The 26,009-nt window shown below is 45.6% G+C and overlaps 1 protein-coding gene and 1 gene segment (V, D, J or C); both read right to left on the bottom strand.

Moving 5' to 3' along the window:
* Positions 1–3,078: 3,078 nt before the first annotated feature.
* Positions 3,079–26,009, bottom strand: part of LOC130113067 (uncharacterized) — a 1,140,561-nt gene continuing 1,117,630 nt past the window's right edge. Inside the window, exons 16-22 of the mRNA XM_056280578.1 lie at positions 9,449–10,144; positions 9,052–9,336; positions 8,437–8,754; positions 7,434–7,757; positions 5,892–6,179; positions 3,661–3,806; positions 3,079–3,108 (exon numbers count right to left, since the gene is read on the bottom strand). Coding sequence (XP_056136553.1) covers positions 3,079–3,108; positions 3,661–3,806; positions 5,892–6,179; positions 7,434–7,757; positions 8,437–8,754; positions 9,052–9,336; positions 9,449–10,144 — 2,087 coding nt within the window. The remainder of the gene's footprint in view (positions 3,109–3,660; positions 3,807–5,891; positions 6,180–7,433; positions 7,758–8,436; positions 8,755–9,051; positions 9,337–9,448; positions 10,145–26,009) is intronic.
* Positions 14,612–26,009, bottom strand: part of LOC130113250 (Ig mu chain C region membrane-bound form-like) — a 406,488-nt gene continuing 395,090 nt past the window's right edge. The window contains 5 exon segments of the C gene segment in view: positions 14,612–15,125; positions 15,420–15,746; positions 15,847–16,179; positions 19,498–19,797; positions 21,188–21,234. Of these exon segments, the coding sequence occupies positions 14,731–15,125; positions 15,420–15,746; positions 15,847–16,179; positions 19,498–19,797; positions 21,188–21,234 (1,402 nt within the window).

A 26,009-nucleotide genomic window follows, 5' to 3' on the forward strand; every position in this document is an offset into this window, starting at 1 on the left:
CAGACCGGAAGTTCCGACAGTCATGCTGCTTGGCTTCATTATCCAGACAGCGGAGTTTTGGGACTGTGTTGCACTGAACACACTGTGTTGTTAACTCCGTGTGTGTGTTTGGCTTTGTTTTCTGGTTTTGGTGCTTTTGGAAATGTGGATGTTTTTATCTTTTGTGTTGCACTGCTGTGGGCTGGTGAAAGGAACTTCCGTTACATGATAGAAATGACAACACATTGTTCTTGATTCTTCATTGATTCTTGTTATCTTTGTTTTTATTCATGTTGAAACAGATTATATGTTTCATATTCAGTAAATATGCATGTTTCTTGTTTTTGTAAGGAACGTCTAACACGTGGCGCTAATGAAACAGAAGATGACACGTTTCCTTCTTGAATGACCACCTTGTTCCTGTTGTGATGAAGAACAATATGTGGAGCCAGTTTCGTCCTCCATGAAGAGAAAAGGCAGGTAAAACGCTGACGTTGCTTTAAGCTGCTCCGATGGCGGTGAGCTTTCAATGAAGTGTGTGGGCGGCACGGTGGCGCAGTGGTTAGCGCGGTCGCCTCGCAGCAAGAAGGTTCTGGGTTCGAGCCCCGGGGTAGTCCAACCTTGGGGGTCGTCCCGGGTCGTCCTGTGTGTGGAGTTTGCATGTTCTCCCCGTGTCTGCGTGGGTTTCCTCCGGTTTCCTCCCACAGTCCAAAGACCTGTAGGTCAGGTGGATCGGCCGTACTACATTGTGTGTGCGTGTGCGTGTGCGTGTGCGTGTGTGTGTGTGTCTGTCTCTCTCTCGGCCCTGTGATGGCCTGGCGGCCTGTCCAGGGTGTCTCCCCGCCTGCCGCCCAATGACTGCTGGGATAGACTCCCGCGACCCCAGTTGGATAAGCAGTTTGGATGCTGGACGGATCACCCCCCCCCCACACACACACAAGTGTTCGCAACCACAGACAGTTGTCTCCCCCCCCCTCTCCCCCCCTCTCTCTCTCCCCCCCCTCTCTCTCTCTCCTTCGACTGTTATTGTTTGTGTTGTCCAGGAGGCGCTGCCCTGACTTCTGCCATTAGATATCTCCAGATGATTTCAAACCTGTGAGCATCTGCATACAGACCAGTGCCACTGCCACACATGACTTGACTTGTCTTTCACGTGGGGACAGACGAAACATTACAGCTGAAGATAAAATGGAGTTCGACACCTTCAGGTTCGGCACTTTGTACAAAAGGCTATCACCCTTTCCCAGAGCCACCTCCAAGCACCCCCTTAGATGCTCTTTTAGGATTTAACGCTAGTCTCACAGGCGCCACCTCCTGGATGCATGATGTAATTAACACTTTTAACCCACAGTCTCTAAACAACCTAAGGACAGTTGGGGAACAAGACCTCGGCCTGTCTTTTGCAGAGGACCGGTGGACTTCAGTTCTCGACCTAGTGCACTCCTCATCTCCTTGTGCTGGACTCGGTCTAATACAATTCAAGATAGTTCACCATCTTCATCTCACTAAGGAGAAACGGGCAAGGATGTACCCAAACACTGATCCCACCTGTGACCGGTGGAAGACCACCACTGCAAACTGGCTGCACATGTTTTGGTCACGCTCAAGCCCTCAGACTTTTTGGGAAAAGGTCTTTGAATCCCTTAGTGACGTGTATAATATGACAGTTGTCCCTCAGCCCATTAGTGCCCTGTTTGGACTGAGGCCAGAGGACGCAGTGTGGTCGACTGAAATGTGCCACGTGGTTGCCTTTACTACCCTGTTAGCTCGCCGTCTCATCCTCCTCAACTGGAAGAGAGCGGGGCCACCATCCCAGACCAGATGGCTTAAAGAGATGATGTTTCACCTGAAGCTCGGAACAATCTAGTTTACATTGAAGGGGAAAGCAAATACATATGAAAGAGTCTGGAGGCCTTTTCTTAGCTACTATGAGAACCTAACCCAAATAACAGACTGGATAGTTCAGAACCTAATCTTTTCTTGGTTGGAGCAGAACTGCAGCAGAACAATGAAGAATTAGTTTAAACAGATAAAAATGAGTGTATTTTTATTTTCTCCCTTGTGTGTTTATGTGAATGAGGTCATTGTATATCTGTCATATATTTATTTGTACTTGATGTTATTTCGAAGGATGTTGGTTGGGGGGGTAGGAGACGTGTTAGGGAGCAGAGGAGGGATGGGAATTATACTGGATTTATTTCATGCTGATTCTGTGATTTATAAAACGCCAAGTCCAATAAATGTAAGTTTGAAAATGGGGTTATGGCTCCCTCTTGTGGATACTCTTGGTACAGCAGCGGTTAGACAAAATTGAAACTAATGCCTTGCATAGATGGTCCCGAGGAGTGAGTTGAGTGGTTTGTTTTGATATCAAGCAAGCAATCAAAGTGTTATTTATACACCACTTTTAATATCCTATCAGACGGGGAATAATCAGCACGCCGACACACAAATTCATGTAAACAGTTTAATTCATTTCACGAGGTGAAAATGACACGTGACTGCATTTTCAATCATCAGCCATGACAAGTTAAATACAACTGTAATGTTTTAGTATTTGTGTTACTCTCTGCAATGTAGAAAGCGGCGAAAGCTGCGATGACAAATTGCCAATATGCACATTACTACACCAGATATGACACTGAAAAACTAATGAGATGACATAATTTGTTATACTCCATCCATGCGTCCATTCATCCATCCACTGTCCAGTCACTGTCTTGACCTTATTCGGGGTTCTGGCTGAGGGTGGAAGTCAGAGAGGAACAACGGACACGTCCATTGTCACACACGCACATCCCACACACAATTAAGAGTTTCCACTTCATCTAAAATACACACCATTGTGCAGCGGGAGGAGAGCATGTGTAACACAACCCCGTGCACACACAGGGAGCACGTGGATCTCCACACAGATGGGCTGGGATACACAGGGGCCCTCTGGCTGGGTGGAAGCGGTGCTGACCACTTGGTGTCCACGTCACTAAATCAAGCTGAGTAGTATTGAAAGACAGGTCCGGAGAGACCGGAGTGGTCTAAGAGGGGTCTGGACTGAGCCGTTGTTGTTCTGCCATAAAGATGTGAACAACCCTCGAGTTGTCAGGCTGTTCTCCACTGAAGCGGGTTCGACTGTACAAGATGGAATTACTCAAATCAGCTTACATGAACAAACATTAAGAGAATGGGTAAACTTTATATATACGTATATATCTGCCCGTTAAAAAGGAAAGAAAAAAAAATCCACATTTCCGGCCATAGACAGGAATCCGTTGGATCTGTCTTGGGATGTCATTTAGTCTGAAAGGAAAAATATATATTAAAAAATGTAAATGGTCTTTTGTAAGATATGTGCAGAAATGAACTAAAAATAACACATTTTTTGAAGTCACACACACTTCAGATATCATAAGACACCATATCAACATCTTGTTTGTCTTATTCTGATTTCATCTTGGTTCTGGCACAAAACTGAACAGCATGTGTAACTGCTGTGATACCAGAAAGTTCCAGCAGGCTGGAAACACATCAGGATGGGTGCTGTCTTACGTTTTAGACCATAATGAATATGGATAAATAGTTTACCTGCATATAACCAGCATGTATTCATGTTAACAGAGGTAAATCATACCAGTGACACAAAATGCTGCCAAAGCCCTTCAGAGCCGCTGCTCATATGCTCACCTTTATGAGGGTGACTGTCACTCCATAGAGAAGGGAAATGAAGAAGAGCAGGAGGAAAGTGAAGGCCATGTACCAGTCTTCTTCCTCCACATCTTGAATAACAACATCATGCTGGTTCTGGTCAACGTACACATGGTCTAGAAGTTCTGTAACAGTAGATGATGTTTGCTGAATTAAAGACCATCTTTAATGAAATGACTGCACCACAGACATAAAACCCCTGCCCAGATGTTTCTGAAGGGACATTTTACCCCTTGCAGGGGTAACATGCTCTCACAATGCAAGTCATTTGTCATGCAGCACACTGGTGTATGTACGTTGTCCATGTGTATAAAGTGGACGACATCGCCCGTCAGAGGCCTGGACATTCTGCAGAGCTTGCAGACGGGGTCTCGGTGTGTAGAGGGTCTGGAGTAAAATGCAGAACCCCTGAAACTCTGTGGTCATAAGTGCACCTTTCCATGTGGTCCAAGTGTGTCCTACATCTGAAAAGCGTTCAGCCTACAGTCCACGTGACCGACACTGGGTGCACCCTGATGCTGATACCGCTCCAGAACAGTGTCCAGAGTCACGTGTAGCCGCCATGTTGCTGCCGGTGTTGGAGGAACAATGGCTGCCGAAACGACGGACAAGAAGTGTTTTTAATGTAGGCTATCTTTTTAACACCTGTTATCATCTTAGCACAGCTTATTACACATTTACTACACCTCATTGTTGAATATTTGATGACTAATCAAAAAAATGAGGCTGAGGTAACAAACTCAGCCTTCCGAGCCGTCCCGCTTGCTGCTCCACCCTTCTGCTGATGTGGGGAGGGCTGCAGACTACCACATGCCTCCTCCGATACATGTGGAGTCCCCAGCCGCTTCTTTTCACCTGACAGTGAGGAGTTTCGCCAGGGGGACGTAGCGCGTGGGAAGATCACACTATTCCTGCCAGTAACCCCCCCCCTCCCTGAACAGACCAACCACAGGAGGCGCTAGTGTAGCGATCAGGACACACACCCACATCCAGCTTCCCACCCGCAGACACGGCCAATTGTGTCTGTAGGGACGCCCGACCAAGCCGGAGGTAACACGGGATTCGAACCGGCGAGCCCCGTGTTGGTAGGCAACAGAATAGACCACTACACTACCCAGACGCCTCGTGAGTCAGTAAGTGTGTTAAAGTTGAGAGCAGATGTCACTGAATAATCTTGAAGTCAGCAGCCCACAGCTTGCCGGTGGCTAAAACAAGTGTTTAGCTGTAGCGTGAGTGACGTGGTGACAACAACACCTCAGTGTGCGACTTTGTTTCACAAGTTCTGCACAGCCTTGGCCCACACTTGCCGTCTTACCACAGACAGGAAAATGCAAGTCAAGTAGGGCCTAGCTTACTAGGAACCCTGGTAACTTAGGTGCGGGTAATGGGACAGGCCCAGTATGGTCACGTGATCATTACAATGATCTGTCCTTGTCCAAGCAGTTGTGTGCTGGTGTACCGGTGAAGTCCAGAAGCCACTAAGCAGCAGAACAAGAGGCGACGACAGAAGGAGAAGGCAGCGAGTGACCGCTGCAAGTCCCACTCCTGTCCATGGTGAAGTCCTGTGGTGCAAGATGTGGTGTTGTTACAGTAGTGCTGAGCCCATCGTCCCGTTAGAGAGCTCATTATTTTATAGAATACTGAGTTTGTCCTTTATCAGGTCGACTGTGTTAAGTCCACCCAGTCTCTAAGATTTGAAGCCCTTTTTGGAAGCATTTTAACATTTTATGATTGTTTTTATTGTCTTGTTTACATTTATTATACAACGATATCTTGTAAGAAACTGGTAAAATAAGTAAAAACTTAAATTTAGACGGTTAATCAGAACCAGCACTACTTTATTCACCCCCGAGGGGACATGGGACAAGTGGCAGTGATTAAATGATTAAATCTATACAGTTAAACAAAGAAGAAAAGAGAGAATCCAGGAAAAAAGAAAACCGGAAATCCCGAAACTGGGAAAAAATAAAACGGAATGGAGAAAAAAGTAAAATGGGTTTTATGAGGCCCTACTACCCCACAGTGCAGAAACCCACATCTCCCCCTTTCAGCTCAGAGCAAGAAGAGTTCAAACTACCGTGGCTCACGGCCGCGGGCTACAGGGACCACGTGGCGCCAGTGCACGAGACATCTTTCTGGTCGAGCTTTGATATTTTGTGGGAGAACCGTTTCATCTTCTCGTGTGACGTGTCAATGAGTCGTTTACTTACTTGGTTTGGTGAAATTTAAGGCCAGTGTCAGGGTAACATGTGTCACCCTGCAAGTGTAGACTGCCCCGAGTGGCCAGTCAACAGGGGGCAGGCGGAGTCGGCTCTGGACGCTGAAGTCCCCCTGTGGTCCTCTGTGTGGCTCACTGGTGTTGTAGCTCCACAACTCTGTAGTCTCATCAAGGAACCAGCTGATGTTCACCGGTGCAGGCCTGAAACCATTTGCCAGACACACAAGCTCGCCAGGACCATGGAGGAGGGTGACTGAAGGTGGACTCGGTGTCACTGGAGCTGGGGAACACGTGTCACTTTTATAAATGTTCTTTGAATATAGAGAATTAAGATCAACTATGTATGACACCCATGAGAAAGTATGTTCAACCCAGTGAAATGAAACCTTCCGGCTGCTCCGGGAACGCCTTTTAAACCTGATGTCTGAGTCAATAAACCTTCACCTGCACCTGCCAGCAAACGGGTGGAAAGGTTCAAGTTGTACATATCCAGTTACGTCCACAATCCCGTCCGTCTGCTCGTCTGCTCGTCCTCATAATGGTGGCCGTAACTTGATATGTACAACTTGAACCTTTTCACCTGTTTGCTGGGAGGTGCAGGTGAAGGTTTGTCGACAGTTGTGTGCATGTCGTTGACATTGATCCACGGCAAATCTTGCAGGCATCGCGGAAAATATGCCACTGTCAATAGCACGCGCCAACAAACAGGAAACTAGTATGACCACTGCAGTAGAAACCGGAATCGGCACTGTGCAGCTGTCCAGGTCGCTGCTCCACCCCCTCTGCCGATCCGGGGAGGGCTGCAGACTACCACATGCCGCCTCCGATACATGTGGAGTCACCAGCCGCTTCATTTCACCTGACAGTGAGGAGTTTCACCAGGGGGAGGTAGCGCGTGGGAGGATCAGCTAATCCCCCCAGTTCCCCCTTCCGCCTTGACAGGCGCCCTGGCCGACCAGAGGAGGCGCTAGTGCAGCGACCAGGACACATACCCACATCCGGCTTCCCACCTACAAACACGGCCCATTGTGTCTATAGGGACGCCCGACCAAGCCGGAGGTAACACGGGGATTCGAACCGGCAATCCCCATGTTGGTAGGCAATGGAATAGACCGCCATGCCACCCGGAGGCCCTGTTATATCTGCGTGTAGTTTGAAGGTACGTTGAACGGTGAGTTTAGCCTAGCTTAGCTCAGATGATGGATATCTACTTGGACCATTCGTAGAATGAAGAGAAATGGTGAATGGCAGGCTAGCGAGTAACAAGTATGAACACTCGGTTTCAGAGAAAGTGTGTTTCCCTTCTTTTAAGAGGATCCCGGTAGACCTGCAGCAGCTGAGCTCAGCGAGGCCAGACTCCCTGTCAACCTACCTTCACCCTGCAAGCACAGCCACACATACACCCACGAGTTGTCTGACTTTGTCTAAGTAGGATACACAATAGAAACCCTGGAAACCCAACTATTCTTTTAGACAACTGTACATTACAAGTGCTAATGCTTCCTTCTACTAAATATTATTATTTGCTGCTTACCAAACACAGGTTGTACTGTGCTTTTGAATAGTTCCTCATATGACTCGTGTTTTACTACACAGGAATATGCAGCTTCCTGGTCCCTCTCGGACCGCCGGGATATGTTCAGTCTGCTGTTCAGTGAGAAGGTGTTGCTGTCTGTGTATTTCCAGACAGGGCTGATAGTATATTGTGATACTGGCAGCCTCAAGCCGTCCTTCTCCCAAAACACTAAGATGCCAGAGGGGGAAAATCCAGTCACAAGGCAAATGAGCGTTTCCATGTTTGAGCCCGGCAGGTCCGTGTCATTCAGCCTTGTTATCTTCACAAATGGCGGCTTAGGATCTTTTGAAAGGAAAAAGGAAGACAACAATGAGCAGAGTATTTTGCTCTTTTCATTTCCATCATTTCATTTATGGGAGCACAAGCGACAGTTTAGATAATGGTGAGGTATTAATGCAGGGTTGATTATTGATGCCACCCGTTTGTCCTGCAATATTAAGGCCCTGGTCACACCAGCATTTACGACAGGGATGTTTCCCGCCAAAACCAACTACTCTGAATGAAACTGTTGCTATCAGTGGATTTGCATCCGGTAGCAAAGTAAATTTCTCGATGACGTCACGTAGAGTTCAGCTTTGAGGAACTCTGACATGCAAATTCACACTGTCAACCAGTAGCAGAACTGCTTGGACTGCGTTGGCATCTGATGGGGCAGTGGCTAGTGAGGATCCAAAATGGAGGAAGCTCCCTTTTTCACTAGCGTTAAATCATCCAGTTTTAACTATTGTGCTCTGCCAGAAGATAAATTACTACACAAGAGAAATGCAGCGTGGTTTGCAGTTGGTTGTGAAGCAAGACTGGATGGTCTCACCATGTTCCATTCATTTCACTGTGCCGAGTGTTTTTTGGTCAGCAAGTTTGTTCCCACAGGAGCACGCAACATTCTTTTGCACTGCCAGTTTCTGGTGTGACCGGGGCCTGAGGCTGCAGGTCAACTTTATGCTTGTGTTGGTAAGGATACCTCTACTTCTGCTTATGTGCGTCTCGTAACCCTGTGTGGAGCATAGGTGCTTCCCCTCACAGGATACTTGTGTATATGTGAGCCAAGCCTTTGCTGATACGTTCAGGAAGCTACGAATGGTCTCCGTCCCATTGTCGTGACTCAGCCGTGGTTCAGTCAATGCCCTCTGAGACTTATTTCCACCAACTTTCCAAGTGATGGAGAAATCTTCAAGATTTTGACCAACCAGAAGACAGGTGAAAGCCAACTGTTCATCCGTCTGCAGTTCCTGGAGAGCTGGACCCTGAATGAAGACACCAGCTTTCCGAGATGATGCTGCTGTTATTGAAAATAAAATAAAAAAAAATGTTCCTTGTCAAAGTGAACAAGACTATGATGTACATGTCTGACTGGCATATCATTAAATAAAGACCAAATGATATATAAAATACAGCTCCTTAATACTGGATGACTCATCGTGGAACTCTTATTGATCATGAAAATACATTTAGAAATATTCTGAATGTACAGTTATAAGTGGAATTATAAACACTATATTTTCATATTTACTTCGGGGTAGTGACTGTTATTCTACAGTTAGTGTAGGTTTTTACTTCCCTTTTTGTTTCACTTTACCTGAACAGAAGCCCATTTCATCGCGGACAGTTTTATTTAAAACCTTGTCAGAGACTTCACAAGTAAAGACCACTGCTTTTGTCCACTCGTTTTGAGGCACATTGAGATGACTGATTACTGCCACACGACCGTCTTCACCTAATAAGATGTCTTTAGTTGATGCCGATCTGTCCTGAGACCCAGAAAGCCATTTGATTTGGGGACTGAAACCCCAGCCAATGCACAAGAGTTTCTGTTGTCCTGAGTCTTTACTGGGGACCAGAAGAAGCTCCATTGACAGGTCACCTAAATGTCCCCACACAAAGTCAAGAATTACTATTGAAAGAGTTTGACAAAGAGACATTGGACACCAACAGACTAAACACAACTGACAACAGAAGTTCAGCTGGTCACCTACCAAAAATCCGTCCGGTTGAGTCTGATACCGAGCTGTTGACGAAGCCTTGGTTCACTTTGCAGGTGAACGTGTTGTCTTTTCCCTGGTGGGTTTTTGGAACTGAGAACTGGAGAGTGGTTGAAGTGAGGCCTGTGGCTTTGGAAAGATCAACAAATTGTTTTTCAGATATGTCACTTCCGTTGGCCTGAAAGGTGACGTAGAGGTCGCTAGAGGAGAGTTGTCTGACATCACACTCCAGCACGGCATCTTCTCCATGAAGCAAGTGTGGCAGAGATCTTCTGATCAGCACCGACGGGGCCCTGTCCGCTGTAAGCCCTTTGAAACAAACACAGGGGTTGCTGCAGAGTTCAGTTGTATCAAATATCACATGAACATCATTTGGTACAGGTGACTTACTTATATCCACCGTCTTTTCAGCTGGAGGGGAGCAGGGGTGTTCAGCCCTACATGTCACGCGACTGTACGTCATCCACTTGTCTGTGGAAACAGTCAGGTTGCTGCTGAAATAGGTCTTGCTGCCGGTCCGGTTCGGCACGGTTCTTGTGGCTGAGATTTCTTCCCCATCGACATGCCAGGTCACCTTGGCATCATAGACAGTCTCAACCACACACGTAGCCGTCACCTCAGGCTTTGCCATCATCACTGTTTTGAAGCTGGGGGTCTCCAGGTGAATGCAAGGAGGGGAGGAAGGGTAAACTGCCAAAAGATCACTTGTTTAGCGAAGTCGTGTTTATCTGACTCCATAACAGCCATATCATATCTTTAAATCTTTATATCCAGTGGCAACATCTCTCATGATTATCGTTCAAATCATTTGCTGGTCAAACGAGTCAAAAATCAAGTTAATTTAACTTGAAAGCATTGATCAAGTCAGACCAAACATCCTGGATGTTACTTCTTGTAACTTCTTATCTTTAACTTCATCAATCAAACATGCATTTGCCAAGCTCAACATCTTCTCTCTGAATGTTTAGACTTTTGTCATCAGTTGTGTTCTGCTGACGCCCCTAAATGTACATTTTAAAGGAGTTGTAGTGTGAAAGGCGTATGTTGAGAGGAGTGATGGAGCAACGACACTGCTGCATCGTCACTGAGAAGTAGCCGCACTTACTTGCACAAATACTGATTGATTTGCTCAACTCGGCGTCGTGGTGTTTGGACTTGCACGTGACATTTGAGCCATTTGTCCAGTTTTTCCGGTCCAACTCAATCTGGCTCCTTAGGCTGAAAGTTTTTCCCTCCTTTTCCACAGCTTGAAACTTCTTTTGGACCGGAACGATGTCGACAGCACGGCTGTCTATTTGCCACTGCACCTCTAGGTCGTCTGGGTAGTAACCGCTGTAGGTGCACACAAGGCTCACTTCTGCAGCCCCAGAGACCCACCTCCAGTCAGGGGACATGGTGATGGTCGGATGGACAACCCGCTGCACTGAGACACAGGAAGTATGTATAAGATAAGCGTTTCTTTTCATCTAGAGTGTTCAACGTGAATGTTTGATGGCTCGGGCCCTTTTTCAGAGCCGCTGGAGATACACATACCTGTTGTGATGTGTGTACATGTCACCAAGTCTACCGTCAGTACTAAGTCTGTTGTCTTGTTACCCAGGCTAGAGGGCGCAGATGTACTGTCACAGTGGCAGGAGCTTAGTTTCGGGTGGAGCTGGATGGCTGTTGCACAAAAGCTAGAGCGGGGCAGGGCTGAGCGAAACAGGCAGGAAGCAGGCGGAAGCGTTGGATAACATGCTGGTACCAAAAAAAGCTCCCGAAAAACAGAAGTGAAAGACTGAACAGAGCAGCGGTGCGTCGCCAACAGCAGGTGTGAAGTTTGGCTCTGCCAGATAGGGAACTAAAGTGTAACTCTAAATATCTCAGAAGTATTTACATGTGGGCTTCTCTCTCTGTTGTGCTGCTTGACTGAGTTCTCTGGCCTGTTTTTACCACCACACCGCAGTAACGGTCCATTTGAATATAGAGCTGGACATGGTCTGGTAAGTCCAGCTGCGGGGCGGTGCAAAGTAAAATACACATTTCAAAGCAAACAAGCTGCAGTTAAACACGTTTCAAAGGCAGAACCAGCACCAATATGAGAGGCAGATATTAAATTAGATCTGATCATTTAAAAGCCAACAGGACCCCAATGAGAACCTACTCGAAGAAGTAGGAGAGAAAAAGTACCAGTTCCCTAAATCATTTTCTTCAGTTCCACATTTATTATTTTCAATGAGAATACAAAGCCGACATAGTGAATGAGAGAAATGACGGTTGTGAACACTTACATTCTGAACAAATGAGTAGACAAAGAACCAACATGTGAAACATTACTTTTTAAAGCAATCACTCGTCACCTTTTCCACGTTTTCATTTAATCTGGAAAGGAAAAAGAAGAGAAATACTGACTCAGAAACAGAAGAAGAATCACTATGTTGTGTCTCTAGTAATGACATGTGTTGTGTCTCAGCCATCTTTTATAACATCATCCTTCTTCTTTTCCTCACTTCCACAGGACAACAGCTTTGTGTGTTTTCATTCTTGATCGTTTCTCTTTGTTTAATTTAACCTTATTCAAACCCTGTTGTTGTGTGTAGTTGTACAGGATTGTGTTGCATTACCACATCTCCCGGACCACAAGGGAATCGCAGTATAAGTCTCACTCAGAGAGAAAAACATGTTGTGAGGAAACAACAAGTCTCTTCGGTGTCTATGTATACTCGGGGTGTAGACCCCTGCACGGCACTGTTTTCTTAATCCTGCTCCCACTGCATTTATTCCTTCCTTTTTTCTCTTTTGTGATTTCCCCCCTTTTCTCCCCAGTTGTACCCGGCCAATTACCCCTCTCTTCCGAGCCGTCCCGGTCTCTGCCCCCCCCCCCCCCTCTGCTGATGCGGGGAGGGCTGCAGACTACCACATGCCTCCTCTGATACATGTGGAGTCACCAGCCGCTTCTTTTCACCTGACAGTGAGGAGTTTCACCAGGGGGACGTAGAGCGTGGGAGGCTCAAGCTATTCCCCCCAGTTCCCCCTCCCCCTGAACAGCCACCCCGACCGACCAGAGGAGGCGCTAGTGCAGCGACCAGGACAGCGCCGTGTGTATAGAGAGAGTCTGGCCATCCTTTGATCTTTGCAACACGCGCTGTGATTGGCTGAGATTGGCCCCTTTGGTCGAGCGGTTAGCGATTCCGCCTCGTGGTGCAGTACAACGCTGGTTCGAATCCCGCAGCGGGCGGAAGATATGCTCGGTTACATTGGTGGCAGCTGTGGTGTCCGGAAGTGTGCAGATCCTCATAAGTCTCTTCAGAGCGCGCGGGAAAAACTAAGCGCGAGGGCGCGCTTCCGGGAGAGGGGGACTACTGTAACCTACAAGAAGACTCGACCTCCTGCATCTGTGGTGTTACAGGACTGAGGTTTATTTGCTTTGGTTACATGTTCAGGTGTTCTGCTTGAAAGAGGGAGATGTGATGTGTAGTAACTAGGCTTAGCCTGTGGTGGCGCTGCTGCTGTAACGTACCTTTTGAATGACATGTAACACCACAGAAGAAGACCTTCAGTAAAAAGACAGTCAAGCTGAATCAGCGTGCTATCCGTCTGAGTTATTGTGTCGCCTCATTGTTAATCTAATTAACAATACGACTCTTTTTATGACTGCTGGGATAGGACCTTGTGATGGACTGGCGGCCTGTCCAGGGTGTCTCCCCGCCTACCGCCCAATGACTGCTGGGATAGGCTCCAGCATCCCCGCCACCCCAGTTGGGACAAGCGGCTTGGATAATGAATGAATGAAATGGCTTTGGAATATATATCGCAGGAGCAGCCAGACGAGTAAAAGAACAGCGACTTATAGTCCGGGAAATATGCTAAATCCAAGTTGCATGATATACCAATGCCAGATATTGAACTCTAACTTATCAAACCATGCTGTCTCAGAAACTATTTCATCCTTAATGTTTGGTAATGGAGGCTCACTACCTTGATGGCAGTGGTTCCGACGCTATAGAACAGAGTGATGAGGAAGAGGATGATGAAGGTAATGGCTGTTTTCCCGGTGCTATCTTGCTCCGTCTCTGTGGTGTGACCCCACTGGTTGTCTGTCAGAAAAATAAATTCTGCATGAAGAGATTAACGTGGTGTTACATTGGCAGTTTTACCTTTGTCCTCCACTGAATTTCAAATAAATTAAAATTTCATACAATAGCCACCATATAGAGACTACACATCCTTACACGACCCAATATTATTACTTGATAGCTGTTCCTGGTGCCCTTTGTACACTCGCAGAAAATATACCCAGAATCTGTCTTCTCATTCACACTGATTCTGTTGCCTTACAAAGAACATGGTTTATTCTGCAGCTTTAACGAGTGCACATGGTGTAAGGGTTTTGTGTGCTTCTTGTGTGCTTATTCTTTGGACTTGACTGTATTTGAAACTAATACTCAGGTGTGCAAGAGGCAGTGACCAGACTGCCTTACGTCTTTTCATTCCCAGCTCTCCATTTGTGTATTATGGATTACTAACTGAACAATACGTTTGACCTTAGTCCTAAGTCCACAATACATATTTGTATAATAAAATGGAGATGTTGGCAAAAACAGTGATTCCTGACTTGCTCTAGAAAGACCCTTCTTTACAAAAGAAAAATAAAAAGAAAAGATAATGGCATGCATGTGGCTTGGCTTGTGGAGTACTATTGTGAGTCCTTAAAACACAGTGATGTATTGGGAGCCCAGGCTAAGTGATTTAGTTCTTGAAAAGATATCTATTTTGACAGGCTAAAACCAACAGAGGTAACACGGGCACATGAGACAAGACAATACAGTACAAATAAATGCACCATAACAACAGAAAACAACAACTAATAAGTTATTATTAGTCATCTAGTCATGTAGTTGTTAAGATTAGTGTCATTTAGGCTTTACTTGTTAGGCTGTTTGGGGGATTTTTCATTTTTATGGTCAGTGATGAGCATCAGACGCTTCATTTTAGAGCATTTAATTTTGCATATAAACATGTCTATGGCCTACTGGTCACTATACTTTAAGCTGCTGGTATGCTGATACCTCCATCTGATGTGTACTTTCTTCAACTTGTATGTTAACTAAACATATGGCATTGCAAAAATGTTGAAATGAGGATACAAACTGAATTGAACATACATCAAAACAGTCCTGAAGTAAATCTTTTTTATTTTGATTTTAGTTCTGCATTTAAAGACAAACAGCATGTCATATCACAGGCAACAAACAAAACACACACATAGCAAAACACACATGGACACAACATCACATCTACTCGGCCTTGCAAATTTGAGGGATGTTAAGGCTGACGTTAACCAGGTTGGGTTTTTCATTGGTGTTTTGTACAAAGGACCTAATAATGACTCCTGTTGTTTTCATCATAGACTCGTGGTAGACAACGCAGCTGAACACCTTGTCATTTTTCTTCCAAAGGTCCAAGCTCAACGTAAGCTCACTATATACAGAGTAGAATCCGCTGTTTTCTAAAAGATTTGTGGTATTGAATGTATAGGTAGCTGGATCTGCTGCCACATCATCAACAAGCCAAGACACTACAAGCTCCTTGGGGTAGAAATCTTTCACATAGCAAGTCAGGATCACCACGTCATTACTAGTTTGTTCTACTGGACTCAGCAGAAAAACAGATGGCCGCTTAATCGTTTCTCCTGCAAGCATGAGAGAACAATCACAACTTAGTGCCAGAACTGAGAATGCTTCACACAAACATATATATATGTGTGTGTGTGTGTGTGTGTATATATAAATAATCCAGTGATTCAAGTAAATTCTTTATGAGACAGACAGCACAAGCCTGTTTCCTGCCATAAGCAATCATATTTTATAGATATGTTAACATATTTGACATTTAATATTAAAATATATTATATGTAAAACATGCACTAAATGACAGCACAATACATTGTTAGTCTTTCATGTACTGTAACCAAAAACATTCTCACCTTTGTCCCTTTGAAAACGCTCCCTTACAGCTTTAATTAAGTCGTTGTGTTCAACAACACAATAATATTCCATCCCCTCGCTCCACTCCTCAAACAGGACATCCACTTCAATTCTGTAGAGGTTGTGGGGTCCTCGGCTGCTCTTATGACTGTCCTTGTTTAAAGGTTTCCCATCTTTGTCCTGCCACTCAACAGACTCAACGGATCCTTGTTTTTCCAGCACTTCACACACAAGTTTAGCTTTTTTGTTCAGAAACAGGTCTTCCAAACTGAGGGGCAAGATCTCAATGTCAACATATACACATGGGTCATTACATGTGGTGGAACCTGTAGAAAGAAGAGTGGTTAAGCAAGACTGAACTGTTACAGCTGGGAAATCATTAGAATTGCAATTATGATCATTTCTGCTTTCCATAGGTTTACTCACCCGGTGTGGTATTATAGTCCACAGATTTGTTGACATTTTCTTCTTTTTGCTTAAACACACATGTAATCTTGGCTTCCGATTCCGTCCAAGCACTTTTATCAACCTGGAGATAGTTTACGACACTGTACAAAGTCCCATTCTCATTACGTTTGGGCTCAAAGGAGGTCTGGATCTCAGAGATTTTGTCACGGATTTCCTCATCGTCTCTGAGCCATTTGATTTCATGAGCATTTGGTGAAAAATCAGTGGCAAAGCAGGAGAAGGAAGCTGATCTCTCATTCTTCATCTCAGGAGAGATCAACACGTTAAGAGTTGGCAACTGATGAAACTCGACTGAAAAACAAACATACACAGATATATGTATGCAGAAGCAGAGAATGATATATATGCAGAAGCTAAGGGCAATAAATGTGCTAAAGTGGAGGGTAAGAGACTAAAACTATATTCATTAACTTTTTATGCCGTGTTAGTAAGAGCTTAAACTGGTCACCCCCCCCCCCAACATGTTTGGTTGTCACTAGAGTGTAAATGTGGATTTTTTTAAAATTTACAACATATACAAAATCAATAAGGGGGCGGGGCTTCAGTACATGCTTCTGCATATCCATTGACTGTACATACAAGCTAACACTGACAGAGTCCCACACAGCTGGAAACCTGCCCTTGACTAAACAGTCGGCCTGCAGCAACAACCTCATCACCATCCTAGCAGCCTTTCCCATATTCTCTGAGAGCTTCGCTGCCCAACATTGTGCACAATCTGCTCTCTTTGTCCTCTCAGTGTCCCTCATTCAGTTAACACTAAGAGGCTCAACTTCCTCTGAAACTACAACAGACAAACCAAATAGAAACCACAACTAAATGCACATCTGTGAGGAGGAAAAAAAACAAGTAACTCAAATTCAGCCTAACAACTAACTGTACCACATGCTTTTACATTATTGTGTGGTGCATTTCAACTGGACTACTTTAGCCTGCTGGAGAACTGGCTTGCCAAGCGGCTCCAAATACTTTCTTGACTTAAATCACACACTCCCCCAGTAAACATGGCTTTACTTTTTAAGCAATGCGATGCAACTTACGTACTTATTTGTTTTTACGATTTGCAAGTTTGATACCAACTGACTGACTTCTTGTGGTAGACCTGTTAAATATTCAGCATTTTGTGGTGTATTTGAGTTGCGCGTGCCATGAACACGCTTGTCGAATTATGACCAGAAAGTCCATCAGTTAGCCTGATAATCCCGTTTTGAATGGGGTCAAGCAGGGGGCAGGTAACACACATAACACAACTCCAATTCACAAATGATCTCTGCAATTATAAGAAATTACTGGGCCTCCCCAAAAATTAAAAGCCCCATGTGAACAGATTATAAATGAGCGGGTAAATAAGTATTTAGCTTAAGCCCGCTTGTTGTTGACATTCGATAGCTATCTTCTGCCTATTAACATTTCTTAAAGAGGGAGTTTGACACTTGTTGATGTATGTGTTGTACATTCGTTGTACGTGTTGGTGTAAACGCGAGTCTGGAACGGCTGCACTGACCCCCCCACGACTTGTAATATTATTAAACCTGCAATATTACTCTCCTCTAATACTGCGGTAAGAAGATTTCCATGCCATGGCAGCTGTACTAAACAGGATTTTGAACTGTGATTGTTGGTGAAACAAAGTGCAGGAAGACAACAATAAGAAAACCAAAGGATTATGCAAGTAGATGGAAGGAAGCAGACATATTACTACACGGTGCATATGTTAAGTGCAGATGGCCTACGTTAGGATGGAAAGAGAGGAAAAAATACGAGCCAGTATCTCAGTTTGCATGGGCAAGCTTAAGCCTTTCCTTTCCAGCAATGTTCAGCTTGCCACAACCTGCCACTGTCGTAGTACAACTTGCCGCAACCTGCCACCGACGCAGTACAACTTGCTGCAACTTGTCACTGTTGCAGTACAACTTGCTACTGATGCAGTACAACTTGCTGCAACCTGCCACTGTCGCAGTACAACTTGCTACTGATACAGTACAACTTGCTGCAACTTGCCGCTGTCGCAGTACAACTTGCTGCAACTTGCCGCTGTCGCAGTACAACTTGCTGCAACTTGTCACTGTCGCAGGACAACTTGCCACTGATGCAGTACAACTTGCTGCAACCTGCCACCGACGCAGTACAACTTGCTGCAACTTGTCACTGTCGCAGTGCAACTTGCCATTGTCACAATACAACTTGCCGCAACCTGCCACTGACGCAGTACAGCTTGCCGCAACCTGCCACTGTCGCAGTACAACTTGCCGCAACCTGTCACTGTCGCAGTACAACTTGCCGCACCCGGCTACCGATGTAGTACAACTTGCCGCAACCTGCCACTGACACAGTACAACTTGCCGCAACCCCGCCACTGATGTAGTACAACTCGCCGCAGCCTGCCACCGACGCAACATAACTTGCCGCAACCTGCCACTGACGCAGTACAACTTGCCGCAACCTGCCACTGACGCAGTACAACTTGCCGCAACCTGCTACTGTTGCAGTACAACTTGCCGCAACCTGCTACTGTTGCAGTACAACTTGCCGCAACCTGCCACCGATGTAGTACAACTTGCCGCAACCTGCCACCGACGCAGTACAACTTGCCGCAACCCGCCACCGACGCAGTACAACTTGCCGCAACCTGCCACTGACGCAGTACAACTTGCCGCAACCTGCCACTGACGCAGTACAACTTGCCGCAACCTGCCACTGACGCAGTACAACGTGCCGCAAACTGCCACTGACGCAGTACAACTTGCCGCAAGCTGCCACTGACGCAGTACAACTTGCCGCAAGCTGCCACTGACGCAGTACAACTTGCCGCAACCTGCCACTGACGCAGTACAACTTGCCGCAACCTGCCACTGACGCAGTACAACTTGCCGCAACCTGCCACTGACGCAGTACAACTTGCCGCAAACTGCCACTGACGCAGTACAACTTGCCGCAAGCTGCCACGGACGCAGTAAAACTTGCCGCAAGCTGCCACTGACGCAGTAAAACTTGCCGCAAGCTGCCACTGACGCAGTAAAACTTGCCGCAAGCTGCCACTGACGCAGTAAAACTTGCCGCAAGCTGCCACTGACGCAGTACAACTTGCTGCAACCTGTCACTGACACAGTACAACTTGCTGCAACCTGCCACTGACGCAGTACAACTTGAATAACATGGAATTACAACTATCATGAGGTTCTTTGTGTTTCCTTTGTTCCTGTTCCAATCTTTCTTACAACAACATAGCTTTGTAACTTTGCAGATATTTCTAAGACACCTAAATCAGTTATTGATTTCAATACTGAACCTTGTTTTTACTTTGGTCACTTAAAAAAACAGCTGGATGACATAAGATATTCTGTTTGTTACATTTTTTTCTTATATTTTGTCAAATCCAATATATCTATGAATTTTTTCTGCACATACACTTTTGCATTAGAAATCATTTCTGTTTAGAAATATAGAAGACAATTAAACATTTCTGTAAGGAAAAGATAATTGTAAAAAATACTTAACAGAAATTTCTTCATTATATGCGAAGTACTGATCTAATAAATGTAATTTAAACCAACTCACATGTTGGATTAAAAAAGTGTTTGAGTTTTTTATCATCTACAAGTAACTCACCTTTCTTCTGAAGGCGGCATTGTTTTTGTCCTGCTGAATGCTCAACAACACAGTTGACAACTTTCCTGGCGTCCCAGTAGTCTCGCTGCACGCGGACCCGACTGACTCCAAAGTAAGCCCTGTTTTTCTCAACAGCGGGGTACTGAAGTACATCAGGCAGGGCAACTCCCTCGGCGTTGGTGCATCTGAAGCCCAGTGAGGCGGGTGTAAAGTCGGTGGCGAGGCAGCCGAGAGTCACGGTGTCTCCGGTCTCGGGGCCACATTGCTCCAGAGGAAACACAGTAGGGGCCTTTGGTGTGGCTGACAGAGGAGAGACAAACCGTCCTTACAACAGCAATACACACATTACATGTCTCTCTTACTGACAAGTCCTCCTGCAGGAAGTCACACACATTCTGGTGTTGCTCGACTAGAACAGGGGCACAACAACCTCCCTGTGATAACAAAGGTCGTGTTAGTTTCACACCAGTAAGCAGTATATTGAAAGTAATATTTTTTACCATTTATGTACTCAACAAAGTCCCCTGAACATTCCTCAAGCTACATAAAAAGTGTTGGTTAACTCAGGCTTTGGAAAACCAGAGAGGAATCTGTGACACTGTCAAATATTGGCTTAGGCATTGCTGTAGCTTATACTGCACATCACACAACCCATTTTAATTTCCACATTTTACACAGCTGAAACACTGCATTCTGCTTTTTAAACTGAAGTTTCCCCTGGATAAGCTCGGCTTTGGTGAAGGCTGTCTGGTAGCAAATACACAGAAAATACCTTTTGCTTTGATTTTACCAGCAATTAGATATAAAAGCGGAATATTTATCACTGCAAAACGCTTGCTAGAATATATTTAAAAAGAACTGAAAAATTGAACATTTATATGAGAAATGACACCGACTAAATTAATGCCTAATTAAAATATTTGTTTGAATATTGAAATATTTCCAGACAACTATTTACTGTTATTTTTCATTATTATTTCTATCTGTTTGTATATTTTACTGTTCTGTTCATATCTTTTTAAAAACTTAAGTGAGAAAAAAAAGAAAAACGCTTGCTAGTTCGTACTTTCCTAAGTAAGCTATTCTATAACGATAATAGTGATAATAATGACAGCACTGTGCTGCGTATCTTTACACTTAATTAACATTTTAAACACATTACGTTGCAACGGCAGAAATCTGAACCTGACATTTGCCAACTCAACACAACCAAACTGCCTCTGGCCGCTCAAACACAAAGTAGAGAAATCTAAATCCTGAGCAAATAATCAGTGTGGGTTTCAAACTGTGCATGATGTTAAAAGTCTTACCTGATGAAACGGTTACTAGTGAGTAGTTAACACCCAGCTATCATCATTAAACAATTCATTTCACACGGCCAACCAGAACTACCGTTACCGGCATTATCACTACCTAGTATCCACATCGGTAGTGCCGTGGACCGGCAACTATAACAGCACAGAACATTTTGCAACTGCTGATAAATGAGATTGTAAATGAGCAGTAAAACTACTGTTTTACAGTAGCAACATGTGACCGCCAGATTATATAGGTGCAGTCGTTTCATTTCATCTCTACTTAATCCCAACAGAAAAACACCACAAATTCCAAACTTGCTTCTACCCTAAAATGTGTTATGTTGAAGAAATGAAGATGTGTGTGTGTTATCAGAAATAAGAGTTTCTCTTACCTGATGAGACCGTGACCACCGTGCCTTTTCCCCAGTAGTCAAAATAAGTGTCACAGTGCTGTAACGTCACAGTAACACTGTACAAAAACCAGTGCCCACAAAAGACTCGACTCTACGTTATCCGTGGCACTTGGCCATTTCAGGAATGTGTTCTCGTTTACTTCTGTGTCTCTGATTGGGTCTATTTAGACACGTCACAAACTGATGTTTAACAAAATACAGAAAAAACACAGAACTAGAAAAACCCACACTGGATGTGCTAATGGCTTATTGTACAAAATATGAAGCTTTGAGGAAATTAACCGGTTTATTCCCAAATGTTTCTTTGCAATTTGAGTACATGCATTTTACTCCTTTGACCTCCCCAACACACAAACTTGATGCCCTTTTTGATTATTTGTTGGTTAAGTTGGTGAAATATTAGGTTTTATACTCGGTCACAATAGTGACCGGTGGAAAACAGCGTAGTCAGAATTCATACAAACTGTTCAGTTAGACCGATTTACACATTTAAAATCATAACAGCAACATATGCAACACAGAAGAATGAGACATGGTTAGAATTTACTTCATAACTATTACTGTTGTTCACGTAACACGTTTCAACTTACAATAACACAAAAACCGCCGTTGGCAAGCTCATGTGAGGGTGGCTCATTGATTTATGACCAACAGAAGCCGGGACATGGAAACTAGACACCACGTACAATCCAACACTGTAAAAGTAAAATAAAAGGTGTCATCCATTATCCATACCGCTTATCCTGCTCTCAGGGTCGCGGGGATACTGGAGCCTGTCTCAGCAGTCATTGGGCGGCAAGCAGGGAGACACCCTGGACAGGCCACCAGGCCATCACACAGGGCCGATACACCCACATTCATACCTAGGGACAATGTAGTACGGCCAATTCACCTGACCTACATGTCTTTGGACTGTGGGAGGAAACCGGAACATCTGGAGGAAACCCACGCAGACACGGGAAGAACATGCAAACGCCACACAGTGGATGACCTCGGGCGACCCCCAAGGTTGGACTACCCCGGGGCTCGAACCCAGGACCTTCTTGCTGTGAGGCGACCGCGCTAACCACACCCCTTTGGAGCAATAAACAGTAAACCAAAACCCGAATAAACATTAACATTGAAATAGGCTACTACAGTCTGAAATTGTACATTAGCTTACTTCTGATGATTACAGCAGGAGACGACGGGGCTTCGTATTGAACACTGAATTTATGTCATTATAGTCCAACGAGTCTGTCAGGATTTTTTTTTTGGAATTTTCTGCTTTCATTGGATAGTGATAGTAGAAAGAGAGGGGATGCCATGCAGCAAAGGGTGCTAGGCTCCACAATTTATATCCAAACCGGATTGTTTTGCCCCTGATGAATGCTTGCAACATGCCTGCCACAATAAGTATCATAATTTCGTCAACCGACAACCATTTTGACTATGGCATCGTTTTGTAAGACTCATTCAGTGCACTGAAGATGGGCTGTACTTTGTAGGAAGGGTTGCTGTTGGCCTTTGAGTCATCTATCAGATGGATTGACTGCAGGAGTGGGAGGTGGGGAACACCAATTAGTTCTCATGGACATCTGTCTCATCCTCCAGAGAGTTCACCTCTGCATCGCCATTCATAGTCTACCTGTAATACACCCGCCGGTCCAACGTGTCAGGGTCACGGTTTGCCTTGCTCAGGCGTGAAAAGTACACGCGTGTCTGAAGGTGCAGTGCCAGCAGGGGGCGATGATTAGGGTTAGGGGTCGACTCTCTACCGCCAAATGAAATGTAATTAACATGACAACACTCATAAGCAACAGAAAAAATATTTTAAAAAATATAGCAGCCACGTATACCTGATGGGGAGGGATTTTGGAAAATGCTGCATGCTTCTTTTCCTCCGTGGGGAGTTGCTGGCATTGTGCTAATCATCGCCCCCTGCTGGCATTGCACCGTCATATACGCGTGTACTTTTCACGCCTGAGCGAGGCAAACCGTGACATTGACACGTTGGACCGGCGGGTGAATTACATGTTTTGGCGTGATACTGGGCTGCAGTCACAATTGGGACCATTAACAAATTTACACCTCTTACGACCAAAATATATATGCAGGAGTACAATTCTCAATATATTTCAGTAGTACAGCCTTTAAAGAATATATGTACCAAATATTATAGTTCTATCTGTTAATTAAGGTGTTTCACTTACTTCCTTTTGTAGAAGTCTGAGGAAGACATCTTCTTCCTGAGGCGCAAGCAGGAAGGGTAGAGGCTAGTTCCCATCGATGCAGAGAACGGAAATGGAGTAGAGAACGGTCAACTGAGCATGCGCGAAATGCCTCTACCATGCCTCCACACACCCCGCGTAGCATCCAGGCGCTAGGATTCTAGGAAGACCCACCCCTACTCTGCGTCTGATTAGTTAACTTTAACCCTAACCCCGCCCTAGCCCTAACCTTAACCTACCCAAACAACGGAGGCAACGAGTACTTGCGCATGCTCAGTTGACCGTTCTCTGCATTGATGGGAACTAGCCTCTACCAAGCAGGTAGTAAGCTGGTCTGGTCATGTGACCTTTCACACTGGTCACATGACATTGGTAAGTTTTAGTCAAGACAATCTATTTTCCATTTAAAAGTTGAATTTCTTGCCCAAAGCCAACAACAACAGCACTTTTAGAGATTCCAGAAAAACAAAAACAATTCATGTTAACCGGGGCTGCAAGGCTGAACCCAATATGCCGACACAGACAGACTAACGACCGGAGACAGGGGCTGGGCAGAGCAGGCAGGACTGTGGGAAACATGGGGAGCTGGGTCTAGATGAGGAAACAGGCAATGTCGCAACATAAAGGCCAGAAGTGTAGGCTGAACTGCGCAGGCACTACGGTCTGACAAGGTGGATGTGGCAAGGCTGGGTACATAAGGGGTAGGGTTGATTGCTGTAAATGAGATGCAGGTGGTGTACCTCTGCTCTGCTTGCCAAACACCTGCCTCCAATCCTGAAGACACATACACACACAAACAGGAGACAGCGAAACTAGGGCAGGGGGAGTAGCCAAGATAAGGGAGACAATTAGGGAGACTGGGTCAAAGAGGGTGAGTCCTGGGAGGCCCCCCCCACAGGCTTGTCACCCCCCCCCCACGGGGTTGTCAGGATGGAGCTCATGGAAAGCTCGGATGAGCGGAAGGTCCAGGATGTGATTTTGAGGGACCCAGCAGCATTCCTCAGGACCATATCCCCCCCAATCCACCAGTTACTACAGGGTGGCCCCGATGGAGTACGTCCAGAAGCCACCGGATGGGATATACTGGGCTGCCATCCCATGCATGGAGGGGCCACTGCTGGGGGGAACAAGGGACTGGAGAAGACGGGCTTCAGATGGGAGACATGGAACATGGGGTGCACCTGAAGGACGGCTGGGAGTTTGAGCCGTACTGCCACTGGGTTAATAACCTTGTCCACTGGGAAAGGACCAACGAAGTGGTGAGAGAGCTTCTTGGATTCCACCTTCAGCAGCAGGTCCTTGGTGGAAAGCTACACCTCTTGATCAGGGACATACGCAGGAGCTGGGGTGCGGTGACGGTTAACCTGGGACTGGGTGGAGACATGGAGCAGGGCAGCGCAGGCCTGATTCCAGATGCGCCAGCAGCCTTGTAGGTTGGCCTGCACCGATGGCACTGCAACTTTACCCTCCGACTTTATCAGGACTTGGAACACAGCAGGTGCATTCATCAGGCCGAATGGCATAATTAGGTACTTAAAGTGTCGGAGAAGTTTTTTAAATACCATTTTTCATTCATCCCCCTCTCGCATGCACACAAGGTAGTAGGCATTGCTGAGATCCCACTTAGAAAGAAAACACCACGGCACCGTGGAGGGAGAAAAAAGCAGAGCTGATTAGTGGCAACGGATATTTGTTCTTAACAGTAATCTGATTAAGGCTGTGAAAGACAATGCATGGTCTAAGTGGGCCATCTTTCTTACTTACAAAGAAAAACCCTGCATCCACTGGAGAAGAAGAGGGGCATATATCTCTCCAGCCAGGGAGTCACAAATGTATGTTTCCATGGCCTCTTGTTCCGGCCAGGAGAGGTTGTAAAGCCAGCTGCTGAGCAGAGGCACTCCAGGTTGCAAGTCTATGGCACAGTTATAGGGCCGGCGGGGAGGTAGAGACAGAGCCTGGTGTTAGCTAAAAACTGAGGATAGATCATGATATACTGAGGGAACTGTGGAGAGGTCTAGTGGCTCAGGAAGATACTGCAAACTGGGGAGAGTTGGAGCAGAGGCTGAGTGCAAAAAGTTACGATGGCAAAATTAACTCCATGCATTAACCCTACCCATGATCCAGTTGAAGTTTGGGTTGGGGTATTTCAAGCACGGGTGCCCAAGAACTACAGGAAAATGGGGGCTGTCAATGATGTGAAAATTGATCTTTTCCTGGTGGTAGCCGGAGAGATGGAGGAGGACAGGAATGGTCTTCTCCGTGACGTGGGCAAGGCCATTTAGAGAGTTGGCCTCCAGAGGCGGGTCGATGGGAGTGGTGTCCAGAGTGAACTGTCTGGCCACTTGCTGGCCTAAAAAAACTCGCATCAGCACTGGAGTCAAGAAGAGCAGACAGAGGACAATGCTGGCCCCGCCACACCAAAGTGGCTTCCAGTTGATGGCGAGAGAGGGAGGAGTAAGTGGTTCAGCTCAGCAGTATCTCTCCCACAACTGCCGAGCTGACTCTTGCTGGGTGCACCGGCCAGCGGCTATAGACAACAGTATAGACAAGCAGTATAGACAACTGCTCAGGTTGAACGACCACTGACATTG

The sequence above is a fragment of the Lampris incognitus genome, chromosome 5 (genome assembly GCF_029633865.1).
Source record: "Lampris incognitus isolate fLamInc1 chromosome 5, fLamInc1.hap2, whole genome shotgun sequence".
Classification (NCBI taxonomy): Eukaryota; Metazoa; Chordata; class Actinopteri; order Lampriformes; family Lampridae; genus Lampris; species Lampris incognitus.